Genomic DNA, 14,213 nt, shown 5'->3' on the forward strand with positions numbered 1-14,213 from the left:
GGTTTTCATCTCACTAACATTATCTTTTTATAGTGTTGTGCAAATGTTCATCCTTTTGAGTTAGGCATCTTCATTTCATAACATTGTAAAGCGAAAGGATCACTGAAAACAAAATGTGAAAAGACAAGGTCATAAATTCGTGGTTATTCGAATCTTGCCTCCTAATATGGTTTGGTTTTAAGACATGTCTGTAAGTCTGCAACAAGGTGCTCCAAATTCACATTTAGAAGATTCGGAAACAGTTTGAATAAGCCACAGCACACAGTGTGAAAAGTTCTCTCTGGTTCCACTTTCGATAATTTACACGAAGAAACGGCTCCTGTGAAATGTGCCATCAGAGGGCTTTTTGAGCCATCAGGACGTTGCAACTAGAAAAACTCCAATTTGTTGTGAATGTTTGACATAATTGGAAGCTGATTCAAAGCTGTATTGAAATCCAAGCTTTATTTAACCTCGATTGTGGGCACTTGGATGAACAAACAATCAAATCACCCAGACAAAACCGCTGATAATGATGAGTGTGTTTCTGTCATCGATGAGCAGAAATTATTCATGATTTTAACAAGCTTTTAAAGATAACAAAAGAGCAATTTAGAACAAAGTTTTAGGGAAACCACCGGCTACCAAATCTTCATCATCTCTGATGGTTGGCTGAATATGATGAGAAAACTTGTTTCAAACCATTTAAATCACAGCCTATAAATCAAAAGCATTGATTGATTGATGGTAATGACTGATTAGAAGGTAGAGAGTTTCACATAGCAAGAAGACAATCCAAAGAAAGAAGCCTGAGGGGGGTTTCTACTCTTTACTGCTTAGTCACTCACATGCCTACAGACTGGTGACAAGATGAGACACTTTTAACACTTTCAGATCTGACGGAGCTCCCGGCTTCATTCCACGCGTTCCTCTGCTTCTGAACGAACACCTTGTCTGCGTTTTTTGATCTGTTGTAACAAAGCCCTGCGATCGCTGATCAAACACCAACTCTGCTGGGATGCGTGAGGGTGTGTGGGAATCAGCGTGTGTGATTCATTGCTGATTGTCACGACCTGCCTGCTCTGCTCTACGTGTTGGCGGGCCTTCTATTTTTGCGGGGTGTCTGTGTTTGTGGGTGTGTTTTGGAGTGTTTACGAGACTGTGTGCGAAGGCATCTCTTCAGCAGGGGAGACAGGTGGCCGTGATCTATGGCCTCTTACAGGAATCGGCTCCGTCTCTCGCTGCCATGAGAGCCAATAAAAGCTGGCACTGCAGGCTTGGATATGCACATGCACAAACACAGCTATTAGAGCATGACACAATAACATAACTACTGTCTGTGACACGGCAACGTGCGAGACGGGAAAAAGAGGATAAATGCAGGCGACTCTTCAAACACACTCCTCTGTAAATAAGCGGTGTCACACCACCTTCGCTTTCCCCTCACACACATTCAGTTTTCTCTCTTTCCCCATTCTTTCTGCTGCACATGCTTACACAGACAAACACACACACACACTCAGACGCACACACCCAGTCTCACACCGCCAGCCAGCCATTCGCTCCTCACTCACACCCTCAAATCTTACCAAACTCAGCTCTCCCCGCTCAAAGGCAGACAGGAGCAGCTCGGCAGCCTGTTAAAGGAGTTGAGGGAAGGAGCAGCGGAGTCAGAGAGACATACACAGAGAGGAGGGAGGGGGATGAAAGAGTGAAGGGAGAGCAAGGCAGAGAGAGCGCTGTTCCCCATATGCTGAGGGGGGCATGGGCGGTTGAACAAGCTGCCCCTACTGAAGCCTCCTGACTCATGGGAGCATCAGACTCCCGATCCCCAGAGAGCCTGGAAACGCTGCTGAACCACGCGCAGGGAGAGAAGGAGGGGAGCCAGAGAGGAGAGAGAGAAAAAAAACTCAGAGGAGAGGGAAGAAAGCCACAACGGTAGGCTGTCCCACTCAGCTGCTGTGCTGTGATGACGTGAGAGGGCATGTGACCCAGGGTCTCCAGTGACGGCACATGGAGGGCAGGAAAGAGACGAGTTTTAAAGCTGGTGCCTTTTTGGTTGTGTGAGGGCTCTGCTTGCCTCCCAAACAACCACAGAACCACAGACGTGCGGCTCGGGGTTGGTGTTTGAGGGTGACCTGGAGTGTAAATGGTTAATCGTCGCGGGCCAGCACCAGTCACAAGGACGGCGCTAAGCGAGTAAGTACGTTCCAACCACACTCGCCAAGCAAGCAAGTCCGACACCATCTGATCTATCCGCAAAGGCGATATTTGCCTCTGCAATTTTTTTTTTCTATAAAACCAAACCTGGTTGTTACTTGTGGTCGTCCGAATAGTTGATACGTAAAAGCATGTCTTGTGGATGGCTTTCCATTTTTTCCCTTCATGACACGCTGCATGCTCTTGGTTTAGGACGTGTCAGGGGTCACGGAAACCACAGTGGAACAAAAGTGGGGCTTGCTGGAACCAGAGGCAGCTATGGCATCTAACAGCCTTTTCAGCACAGTGACACCATGTCAGCAAAACTTCTTCTGGGGTGAGTACCGCTTTGCTGGTCCATGATGGGGTCTGGAGTCGGGTGCGGGGTCACGGGGAGGACTCGGGGTGGTCAAGTGCTGAGGTTTGGATAGTTTGTGTAAAGAATGGAGAGATCTTGGATCTGATGGAGGGATTTGGGTCCAGATGAGAGGAGAGGATCATCTGAGGTTGTTGAGGACACTGCTATCAAGATCCAAGCATTTGTGGTGGAAGAGAGACCCAACTATCATCAAGGCTTTTTATGGTGTGCAAATACAAAAACAAAACAAAAAAAAACAAAAAGAGAAAAGAAAAACTGCACTCAGAGATTCCAGTATGTGATGTTTATAAATATTTCTGCGAGAAGGAGATGACATGTTTGTGCAACATGCGCTTAGATTTACAAAGCGATGCCATTGCGGAACCAAAAACAAAAGCGGGGGCAATATTTTTGACAGACGTAAACAGACGCTGCACAAGAGAGTTTACAGTCGGGCATTGAAACAAGATGTGGGGGGTTGCTGGGCTGTATGTGCTTTTGGTGTCTCTGTGCGAGAGAGAAGAAGTATTGATTAGTTTGCCAAGTGAGATCTGTAACCGCTTCCTGAAATTGTTCGGTCGCACTGCTGTCGTTAATTAATCAGTGTCGAATCCCGCAGCCGCCAGGGAGCATTTAATCCACTGACACAAATCCAGATTGAGTAAGAAGTTGATCCATGTCGGCTGTCAGTCAGTGAATTCATGGCTGAAGTGTGTGATCGATGATTTGAATGAACTTTATTCTGATTTATTGGCTCTGCACAAATAATTAAAATAATCAAAAACAAGAGTTGCACTTTCTGTACTTAAAAAACTTTTGTTCCCCATATTTAATCGTTTTTTTTCTTCCCAGTTCTATAACCAGGAGCTTTGTTCTGTACTCAATAGGACCAAAATAAATCTAAGAGGTGTGGACAGTAGCAGTGATTTTCATCTACCTGTGAAGGCCAGCTTGCGTGCTCATGTTTGCGGCCTCTGCTTTTTGGGTTTGCTGCATCCTACTGTGACAGCCCCTATGCACATCTGATCCAAGCTGCAAAATAAGTGACGCTTTAGCTCTGTCGGGTGGATTTGCAAACTCAAACATTTCATCCCCATGCGACACGAGACGCAGACGGGCTCAGTTTGATCAAATCCTGCATGCTTCCACCACCACCACCTCCCCTCTGCCTCCTGCTCCGCTCCTCCTGTCCAAATCAAACGCTCAGAAGATGTTTTTTTTGAGAAGTGGCTCCGTGGACAGCCGCAGCTGCTCCGCACAGAAGCAAGGGTGGCTCCTAATGCGCTCTGAGAGCCGGGACGGAGCGAGCGTCCTCTTAACAGTCACTGCCACTTATTACCGCTTTAACCCCTCGACCTTTCAGTGTGTCTCAAGGGTTTGGGGTTGAAGGGGGGGGTCGAGAGGAGAGGAGCAGAACAGCAGGAAATTGAAAGCATACAGGCAGAGAGGCAGAGGAGAAGACGAGTGCAGATGTTCAGGTAGAGATACTCCAAGGGGAGATAATCACTGATCAGTCCTCTCGCCGTGTTGCTGATTGATACTGTGCTGCGCCTCATTGACATTGCCCCTGTTTATGAACATCTGGGCTGTAAATCTGTCAGTGCAACCACAAAAAGTCCCCTTGACGGAGCAGTGTGATTTTTCAAGACCACCGGCTCTTTCTGCTGTATTTATAAATCTGAATAAATAAATGTACAGTAGTGCGCTGTGCTGTGTCAGGACTGGCAAAAATTCGAATTGGCATCTTGAATATTTTTGGTCAGACAGAAAGCTTCGAGTTCATTAAACATCATAGATAAATGTGTTTCTGTCGACACTGAGCGTAAAGTTCAAGAATGAACTGAATCGGTTTTTGTGCACAAACCTGATAAAACTGAGCGCAAGTTTGACCTTTTTTTTAATACTCTTACATATATTCTCCCTATTCTTCTGCTGCCATGCTTTTTCTGATTTCCTTTGTCTGACATCAGCCTGTTTAGTGCTCGCCTCATTGCTCCATTGGCTCTGTATATCTGTGTTTATTAAGGACATTTTTAATTTAGGACTGAGCAAACAGTCCCAGCAATAAATTGAGCTGACTTGAGGGAGCGGGCAAATATTCCAAATTGAGAAAAAGGGGGCTCATTAAAATATATCTTGGCATTTACATCAGGCAATTTTCATTAAATTGCTTTCAATCCATCTTTTTTTTTTTCTTCTTTCTTTTTTATAACTGCTCATGCTGGCGGATCAGATGGAGAGGGCAGAGTAATCTCCACCATGTGTGGCACCCACTCAACCACCATGCCTCTCTGGGGAACATTTAAGTGCCTATTTTCTCTATTACAAACTTAATTACATGTAGACAATTAAGTCATGGGAGCAATTATTGTTCAGTAAAGTGGCGCGCTCGCAGTGGAGAAAAGAAAAAGTGCTCGTACAGACAGGCCCCAAATCAGCGCGGTGAAACGCGAAGCGGGACGACGTGGGTAAATATCCGAAGACTCCAGGCGGAAAACTTTCCCCAAAGAAAATCTCAGATAATTTGCAGGGAAACCGTATATGCATCTGAGAAAGGCAGCTTCTGTTGCATAAGTGTTGCCTTAGATCTAACCACAGGCCTGCTTCTTGGAGACATCTTAAAAGTGAACCAGACATCCTCCCTCCTCTCCCTCCCTCCGGCCAGGGAGAGACGTGAAGCCCACTCATCAATAGGTAATTTGAAAATGCCAGGAGGGGTTGGGGTGTGGGGCACGAAAGTCAGAGCGCTTCACTGGCTGCTACTGTGCAGCGACGACTCTTCCCTCGACTCCAGGCTCAAAGCAGCTCCATTTAGCACGGCTTAATTGTACCTCAGAGGCAAACATGTTATTTAATCCCCAGCAGGGTCACACTGACGGAGTAAAATTGTGCTGTTTGTGTTTGCGAGCTGTGCCAGCTATTAGTAGTTATTAGTGCCGGTGGCTCGCATTAGTCTTCATGATTCCTGAGAGCAATCAGAGAGGTGCAGAGCGCTTTTAATCAAAGATAGATTAATTGGTCTGTAATTTCACCAAAACGCGCGTGCAGTGAATGGTGGGCAGGTTGTGGCTAAAAATAGACTGCAAGCTCTTATTAAGCTCTGAAAGAGAGTGTCACTGGAACACTATAAGCTGTGATTTTTACCGTTTCCACTTTTTTTTGGAGAGCTTTTATGCCATTTCCAACATTTCTAAAGGGTAATGAATGTTGCTCAGGACAACGAACACTAACAGCTTTATTTGAGTCTGCGAATGAAGTACCTGTTGAATATAAATCATTTCTGTTATGTGTTATACTTGAGAAAACTGCTCCCACGACTAATTTAAAGTAAGCTCCGGCACTTTGCTGTCCCATCCAGCTCTAAACTAGTGCTTGATGTGCAATATATGCCTCTCATCTGTCGAAGTAAAGCAGTGAAAAGTTGTTGAAACAAGCAAGATTACACTAATCCCTGTAATGTGGAGACTGCAACAACAAATGGAGGATTTAGTGCAAATACTCATGAGGAAGTGTGTGCTAGCCCCTCGTTTTATCCCCATATCCAGTAGCTGTGAGACTAATTACAATATTATCATAGGCTGACCTGCCAGTTTACTGTTCTTTCAGTTCAGTTCTGCCTTTTTGAAGTATTGATAAAAGACAAAAAAATCCTGTTTGTTAAACAGTCTGAGTGCTTACATCTTTCCTTTTCGTGTCGGATTCAGTTTTCTCATAAATCAGCGCAAACGTTTAAGATCTTTGCCATTTTTACTCAGTATAAAAGCCAAATTGTTGTATGTTTTTGGGAAGCTTTTCTAACGCATGCCATGCGTAACTATAATTTTTGAATGCACCATAATTACCGGGTTGGTTAATGCTATCGTGTGAACCAGAGAAGCTTTTAATGCGGCGCTTTGCTATTTTCACACTTAACAAGATCCTGCAGCCCCTCATCCATTCCAATGGCATCATGCTGGGCGAATTACTCCTATCCGATATAAGCCCTCAGAGAGGAAGTAACTACCTAACACTTTAAAAATGGGTCTATCTTGGAACTAGTTCATCCTTATGAAACAAAACACCAGTGTTATGACCTAAATCATGCTGCTCTTTCTGTGTGGTGTCCCTCCTTCTCTGTTTATTCTTGCTTTATTTGATTTATTTTACTCAGAAGATGGTTTAAAGCAGAGCTGATACAGAAATCTCAAACCACAGGAGAGCTGAACATCATTGTTTCCCTTCGCCTTCCTTCAAAACGGCTTCCATGCTCCCCTGCTTCGACCTTGAGGAAATATGGAGTGTTTGGGTTCAGCTTGCAACGACGTTAGTGAGAGCGCGGCCACAGCACCTACACAAGGCCTTACCTGTTCTTCCCCACACCAGAGAAAAGGGCGAGTTTTTGCGCCTTGTTAGTTTAATCTGAAAGGAATGCGGTGTCCCCTCTGACTCCGGCCATGAAGACTCCCAAAAATATAAACCAACTCTCCAGCGAATCGTGACAAGAGCAGAGCTGGTTGAAGTTATTTTTTAAGCAAAATCTGATTACCTACAGGATGTAACACAAATCGGCTTGAGCGTAAACACAGAGTCGTGAGATTTTTGCTCTGTTTTTGAGGAGAAGGTGAAGCAAGATGAGTTAGACCGAGCTGCCTGTGATCAATAGCTTGGCAACACATCAGTGGAGCGATCAGGGGGGAGAAGTAAACCTTTGCTGCAACATGTCTACAGGGGTGTTGATGCTAACTTTCTTCGTACAAAAAATTTGTCACTCAGCAAACTGAAAAAAACTCTTGTGGGGAAATTCGGTATTTTTAAAGGTGGTTTGGGTATGTGGCATTCAGTAAAGTTTCTAGTAAACTGTGCAAGAATAGCACAGTTAAGACTGTATATGCGTACTATACTGAGTGTGTATGCGTTAAAGGTGTGTAGACAGCAAGATCTATCCGTTTGATTAATGCTCTCACTCAAACTGGCACCTGGAACCAATCCCCCCCCCCCTTCCTGCCGCCCCCATGTGCACTATATGTTTATATGTGTGCATTCCATACACTATGCCTTCGGAAGGACCAAGGGTGGGTGTTGAGCAGGAGGCGCAGATGGGACCGGGGGCGGAAGAGAAGAAAGGTGTGTGCAAGTGAGAGAACAATAGCTGGACATGCAGTAGAGGGTGTGGGGTGTCATTAATAGCACACAGGCCCCATCTCCTAATTTGCTCAAATTACCTGCCCACGCAGTGGGGCCTCCTGCCAGCGTTGAGGTGTGAACACAACAGATCAAATACACCTGAAAATCAGAGAGCCCACCCATTCAGCAACGCCCACACAAGCCTTTTATGGTGGCCGGACAACTCTGAAGGTGTGTGTGTGTGTGTGTGTGGCGTCAGGAGGCTGCACGTTTGTTGTTTCATTTTAAGGCAGAAATTTGAATGCAAAAAAATTTGTGAAAGATGCATTAAAACAGAGGAAAAAAGATAGAGGTACAAAGAAGAGGATTTATTTGGACTTATGATGCGTCCAGTAGGCACAGCATAGAACTGACTCTTTCAAACCACCTCCCATATGGCACTGTGGGGGTGGCCATTTACCGTCATTTTCCCCCCTTGCCTCCCTTCTTCCCTTTCCTTGCCTTCCCTTTAAACTCCCCATCTTCATCCTTCCCCTCCCACCCACGCTTTCAGGAAAGAGGTGATGACAAATGTGATGGGGCAGCGATGCTTTGGTCACCACAATAATCAGAGGCACCAGCGCTGTACCACCTGTGGCGCACACACACGCGAGCATGGAGGCTTATTCAAATGTGTTCAGAGACACCGAAATGAAATATGCCCCAGGGACACAAGGGGGGCCAGGAGAGTGTGTGTAGGTGTGTTTAGTGGGATGCTAGTCTTTGAACTTTGAATGGTGTGTGTAGCTGATATTGACAAGTCTCTGGGGAGAGAAGGGAAGCTAGAAAATGGTTGCTCTCATTTGTAAAGTGGCCTCAAGAGAGGGAGGGGGAAGGGGAAAGAAAGAAAGGACAAAAAGGAAAAAAGAAAAAGAGAGAAATTTTAATTTTTGTTAATTCTTTTGCCAACATTGTATGACTAAAAGGTATTTGAAAGCTGTAATTATAGCCTAAATAAAGACTTGTTAAAGGTTCATTCTTGACAATATAAATTCAAAACTACATGTTGCACTTTTTTGGTTCTCCTGTGTGTTACTTTTTCTGCATGTAAAAGGTCTGCAAAGTTATAAAAGCTAGAGTCCACACCAGCAGAAGTTACTCTCTCTGACAGAAGAAACGGCTCCTGAGTTACATGAAGTGCCTCATTTTTAGAACAGGTTTTTCTTCTGTTACTTATCTACACTCCGATGTAACGCCACCACCAAGTACTCCAATCAAAACGACCAAATAGCTCAAATCAAAACAACTCCTTTTGATTTAATGCAAAGCCCTTCAGCCTTTTGGCTTGTTACATATGAATAACAAGCTTCCAGATGATCTGCAGTCTTTTCAACAATGGCAAGTGAGTTTTAAATCCAAATATAACAACTTCTTTTTCTTTATTTCAGTCAATAACATCACAGAACATGACTTTTATCACTTCCTGGTGGGGTTTAGGCAGTAGCATTACTTGATTAGTATGGCTGTGGCTAAAATACATTCTTTTTACTTTGCCTCTGTTACCTTTATAGACACTATTTCGCTAGTTGCAGTAGAAATACGTCAACCCAACATGTTGTGCCGACACTTTGTCTCTTCTTGATTGGGTTTAGGCTAAAACATCACTTGCTTAGGATAAGAAATCAAAAGTACTTGGTTGGGGTTATATAAACATTAAGTAAAGGACCTAAATACATTTTTTTCTAGTGCGCCACCGACACGTTAATGGACACCATTTTGACGATTCACATGCAGTTGCTTTTCGCAGCCACTAGAGGTCACATATTTGTCATTATCAGTCGTTATTTCCGTCTTTAGCAATCGACCCGTGGGGTCGTTTTTTTGGAAGGAAGAAAGTCTCGACAACGTACAGAATGAGTACAATAACGTCTTTATTTTTATTAAAGCGTCTAAACCTTTTCAACTCCACCGTGAAACTAAAAGTACCCACATTTAGATTTAGATTTCTGTGTCTCTGTTGCACCTCATGGCCTTCAGCAGATGGGTGAGTTGAAGAGACTTACTTGTAAATGAATACTTAATGAATATTATTAGTACTAGACTTCACCAGAGGAAATATAGTGATGTTAATCTGCTTCTTATACATGCTAAATTGGAAGTTGATGTAAAGCGGTGGCACTTTCTGTCTTACAACTTTGCTGGAGTCTGTACAACTCTTGCTTGTGGGGGGAGAAAAAAGAATTTTCGAACCATTTCTGCTGGAACAGCAATGTTACAAAACTGCAAAATCCCCTATGTTAGATTTCAGGTTGTTTGAAAGCACTTTCCTGACTGGGCCTGATGTCTTTTGAGAACTAAGCTGTTGTTTTTTTGTTGATCCCTGAGCTGTTCCAGTTTACACACATTCAATCCAATCACACTGCTTCGACGAGCAGCTCCCCGCTGATCAAAGTCAATATACGTACGTGCCGCTTGATCTTAGCTGGCGCAGGCTTCCAGTCTGGAGTTGAATCCTGTCACTCACCCAGACAGCTGCTCTCTTACAGTCGTCTGTAGTCGCTTTTGTTGTTGCTGTTAAAAGTTTTCCTTCAACTGTTGCTCTGTTCCTTCTATTCTGCGTCTTTCCCCAAAAGAAATAGGTCTTTCTCGCTTTTTTCTCCCTTTCTCCCTTATGGACGGAGGCCAATCACAGGGCTTTTTCCACTTCACTTCTCCTGATGCTGAATGAGCAAAGGAGGAAACCCATGGGAGCGGGAATATTTTATTATAGTGATATTTTTGAAAGCTCCTCTCCTCCTCCTGTCTTTCTTCCTCTCTCGTGATGGAATTTTAGGATGCTGCAACAATTCTGTGTGTGTGTCTGTGAAGAAAAACAGCTCACACAGAGCAAAGATGATTCAAAGTTACAGCTAAATGACAGGCTAGGAGCTGCGCTCTTTTGAATTGCATTGTTTTTCTTCTTATTCCTGCTTGGGAGGAGGATTGGTGAGAAGAAAAAAAAAAAAGGACAGAGAGCGAGCTGTTTGGTCTCAGGAGGATTAGTTTCAGCAGAAACAAAAATAAGCATTCTTTTTTTTTTGCTGACAATCACTTTCTAGTGCAAGGGTGTTTTTTTTGTGTGAAGTTGGGATCTTTTTTGTTTTCTTATTCATGACTGTCTACCAGGATAGAAAGAGCAGCTTATGTATATTAACCTTGATTCACTGTAGCTTTAAGATATCTGAGAAAAACAGGGCAATTAGGGATGTCTGAGCCCTTTAGTTGGAATGACGGGTTCTGTAAAAACATAGAAACTATGTTCGTTTAAGACATGTTGTACAAATGGTCTTTATAAGCGCACAGACTCATTTATCTTTACCTATTCGGCCGTCACTTTCACATGAATTTCACACACCTGCGCGGTGTTCATGCACACACAGCTTGACAGATACGCACGCCCTTTTCCTGCTGGACCCTGCAGATGCAGCAGAAACAGTAGAGTTGGTCTCTCTGGTAAACAAACAGTGAGAGGCTGCTGGGAGTCTTCACCGGGCCTCCAAATTATAGTCTGGTTAACCAAAGTCTCAGAGCCAGCCCTTTTACTGCTAACACACACATACTGTACGTATACACACCCACGCGCATATGCACACATGACCTATGCACATTAAAGGCGCTATAGAAGCACACATTAAAAGCACATATGCAATCAGGCTCTGGGAGCTTGTCTGCGCTGCAGTTGGGCTGAAGGGAGAAGGTTTTATAGACATGAGAGAGACTGGGAGGGAAGCACACCCCAAGGGCCCATAATAAATATTACCCAATCATCAGGCTCACAGTGTGAGACTATTACTGATGAAAAAGAATCCCTTGCAATGTAAACACCGGTTTAATGTTTACAGCTTTTTACCGTGTATCTGTTTTATTGTTCTAAGATTTTCTTTACTGGCAAAAGTCAGTAGTTCCATCTAGTTGTGACCTGAAGTGATGGTTCAGGGAGCTATATGATAAGGTTTTGTGGTTGGAGAAATTTCAGATGCTTGCCTGTTTTGCCAGAATAATGTATCATTCAGTGAGAAGAGGTTGGGTTGTTTAGGGCTTCTTTAATTGTCTGTAAATGAGTTCTGCAACTACTGGGGACAGTTTTTAGTCTCTTGAGGATGCACGAACATATCAGAGTGATCTATGATGCCATAAAATCCAGTTAAAATATTTAAGATGATCAGCTCTCGCTAAATTATTCGCCATAAATCTTGTGCTTCCAGAGTGTATTCCGAGAGGACAATTTAATTGTCAGCTTGAGACCACATCCCAACAAGGCCGTTGCCAGGGAGGGATATTTTTTCGTTGTGTGACGTTCAAATTCTCAGCTTCGCCATAACGCAACACCGCAGAATAGATTGTGTTTGAGGGACAGCGTTTCACAATGTAATTGATGTTCCTCGTGGGACCCAGCAGTCGATGAGTCTCTGTTCGGGACTAGAATTTGGCACCGTAAAGCTGGCGTCATCCGGGTCTCAACTGGAGACAGAGCACACATGAAACCCTCTATATGTATGCTGAATGTGGAGAAATTTGGGAAAATATGGGAAATTTCTCTCGACTTTGAAGGTGGTTTTTCCTTGTTCAACCCATATTTTTCCAAAGATTACTGCATTTGATTTTATCTTAAGACATCTCAGGCTGCAGGCAGTGAAAGTGAGCTCCATCCGCTCGTCTTTTCTCTCCACACCCCGACTTTGTTGTGACTCATTTTTGACCAGTGGCCTAATGGGCTCAGTGTAATTACAGGCTACAGTTTGAGGCAAATGCCAATCTGGGAGAGAGCTGCGTCAGGACTGACACTCTCAACTTAACTCATTCAGCTCAGTGAGGGTCAGATGCAACATCCAAGACCTTTCAAAATGGTCACAAGCCAAGTCTCCCTGGGGCCACTCTGCCATGTGAATGGTTTGGAATTCAAACTAGTATGTACGGCTCCAGGTTGCAGAGTTCAGCCTCAGTGTTTTGGATTTGCTCCGAGCTGGACTGTGTTCAGGAAGAGATTGGGAAAAAGAGAAGGAGAGCAAATACTCAGAAGTTGAGTGCTGGTGCTCGTCGCACGCCCAGTACGGTGGCTGCTTGTTCACTTTTTCTGTTTATCTGATTGGCTGCTGTCACAATACTGGACATATTCACTTGACTTGATGACAGTTTTGATGTTGATTACCCCCCAGAAATGAAGCAGAAAAGCAGCACCAGGGCTTCTTTTTATTTGTTTTTTTAGACTTTTCTGCATGGGCCATTCATGATACCCAAGCTGTGATGTTAGCCAAACAAAACAGATGGTAAATTTAATACAAATTTTAAACGCTCCAAGCTAAAAATGTATATGGGGCATTTCCAGACGTCGGTTCACTCCTTCTACGGTTAAACGTTTATGTCTGTGTGCAATTGAGCATCCATGACAGACTCTTTACCTCCCCTTCCCATCAGACCCTTTTTTCCACCTTCGTACATTAATTTGGACTCAATGCACTTATGCATTCCTCCACCTTAGCTCCATGCATATACACACATACATACACATCCTTTCTGCCTGTCTCCTTCCTTTTCCGCCTCTTTCGTTCCAGCCACTGCCCTTCCATCCAGTCTCCAAACTGCAGTGTTGGAAATGACCAAGTGACAGCTGATAGCCCCCCTGCGAATGCTCGTCTGGGCTACTGCTTGTCTGCCTCTATCAGTCTCTCCTGTGCGTCCTTACCTCACATAAATCATCCTCAGTCATACTACACGGACAGGGACAACAGAAAGGAATACTCCTCTGTGAATCTGGTATTGGTTTTACCTCGCATAATGAACACGGGCCTAAACGGTCTTGGATACATGAGAACCGCATGTCTTGCAGATGTACTATAAATATTTTGATACTAGCCGGCTAGTTTGCAGAGAGGAAGTAGACCAGTGAAATACACAGAGGAAGGGGAAAGTGTAAAGTGGAATGTTGGCCTAGCCCTAGTGTCTGTATTGTCTTTAGCACCTACAGAGGGTCTCAGTCCAAGAAAAACGCTCTTTACAGGGTTCCTGTTCCCAGCCGTGGTCCGGTACCACTGCTGGATATGCTGCGTTTCCTTCTAGCCAGTCCTTCAAACTGGTCTCCGAGGAGTGGTGCTCGTAGTTTGATTAATGGCACGATCAGATGTGATTGAGTGACAGATGTTTTTAAGGGGAAACCAGCACAGCTTTAAGGACACTCTGGGATTGAGTCAAGGAAAGGGTGCAGCAGGGGAGGTTTTGATTGGTGGAACGGTTGAATTGAAGTGAAGGACTAATAAGAGAAAGGCTAATGATGCAAAAGCTGCATAGAGACGGGTGGCCAAATGCTCGGTTACAGCTATGTAAACACAAACTGCAAAATACATACAAGTGCATGCAAAAGTGGAAAAACTGAACTCCCTCCTCTTTGGCGTGTTTCTGGCCACAACCCCAGGCACTGTCACCCTACCCCTTGAAAGAGCCTCGCGCACACACGCACACGCAAAGAAAACCCACATAAACACACTTCCACATGCACAGTGACAGCAGGTGGTGTGTGACACGTCAACATCTGAAGGTTCACTGGCAGACGCAGGGAGAG

The 14,213-nt window shown here is 44.3% G+C and overlaps 1 protein-coding gene across 4 annotated transcripts in view; it reads left to right on the top strand.

The window, feature by feature from the left end:
* Positions 1-1,558: 1,558 nt before the first annotated feature.
* runx2b (RUNX family transcription factor 2b) overlaps positions 1,559-14,213 on the top strand; it is a 44,199-nt gene continuing 31,544 nt past the window's right edge. For 3 of the 4 annotated variants that reach the window (XM_072362367.1, XM_072362370.1, XM_072362371.1), the window contains exons 1-2: positions 1,559-2,178; positions 2,392-2,515. In XM_072362367.1, the coding sequence (XP_072218468.1) occupies positions 2,458-2,515 (58 nt within the window). In that variant the 5' untranslated portion in view covers positions 1,559-2,178; positions 2,392-2,457. Of the gene's footprint in view, positions 2,183-2,391; positions 2,516-14,213 lie in introns of all 4 variants that reach the window. The other variant, XM_072362368.1, reaches the window with a different exon arrangement.

This window comes from Leuresthes tenuis, unplaced genomic scaffold (assembly GCF_036924035.1).
Source record: "Leuresthes tenuis unplaced genomic scaffold, fLeuTen1.0.hap1 SCAF_13, whole genome shotgun sequence".
Taxonomy (NCBI): Eukaryota; Metazoa; Chordata; class Actinopteri; order Atheriniformes; family Atherinopsidae; genus Leuresthes; species Leuresthes tenuis.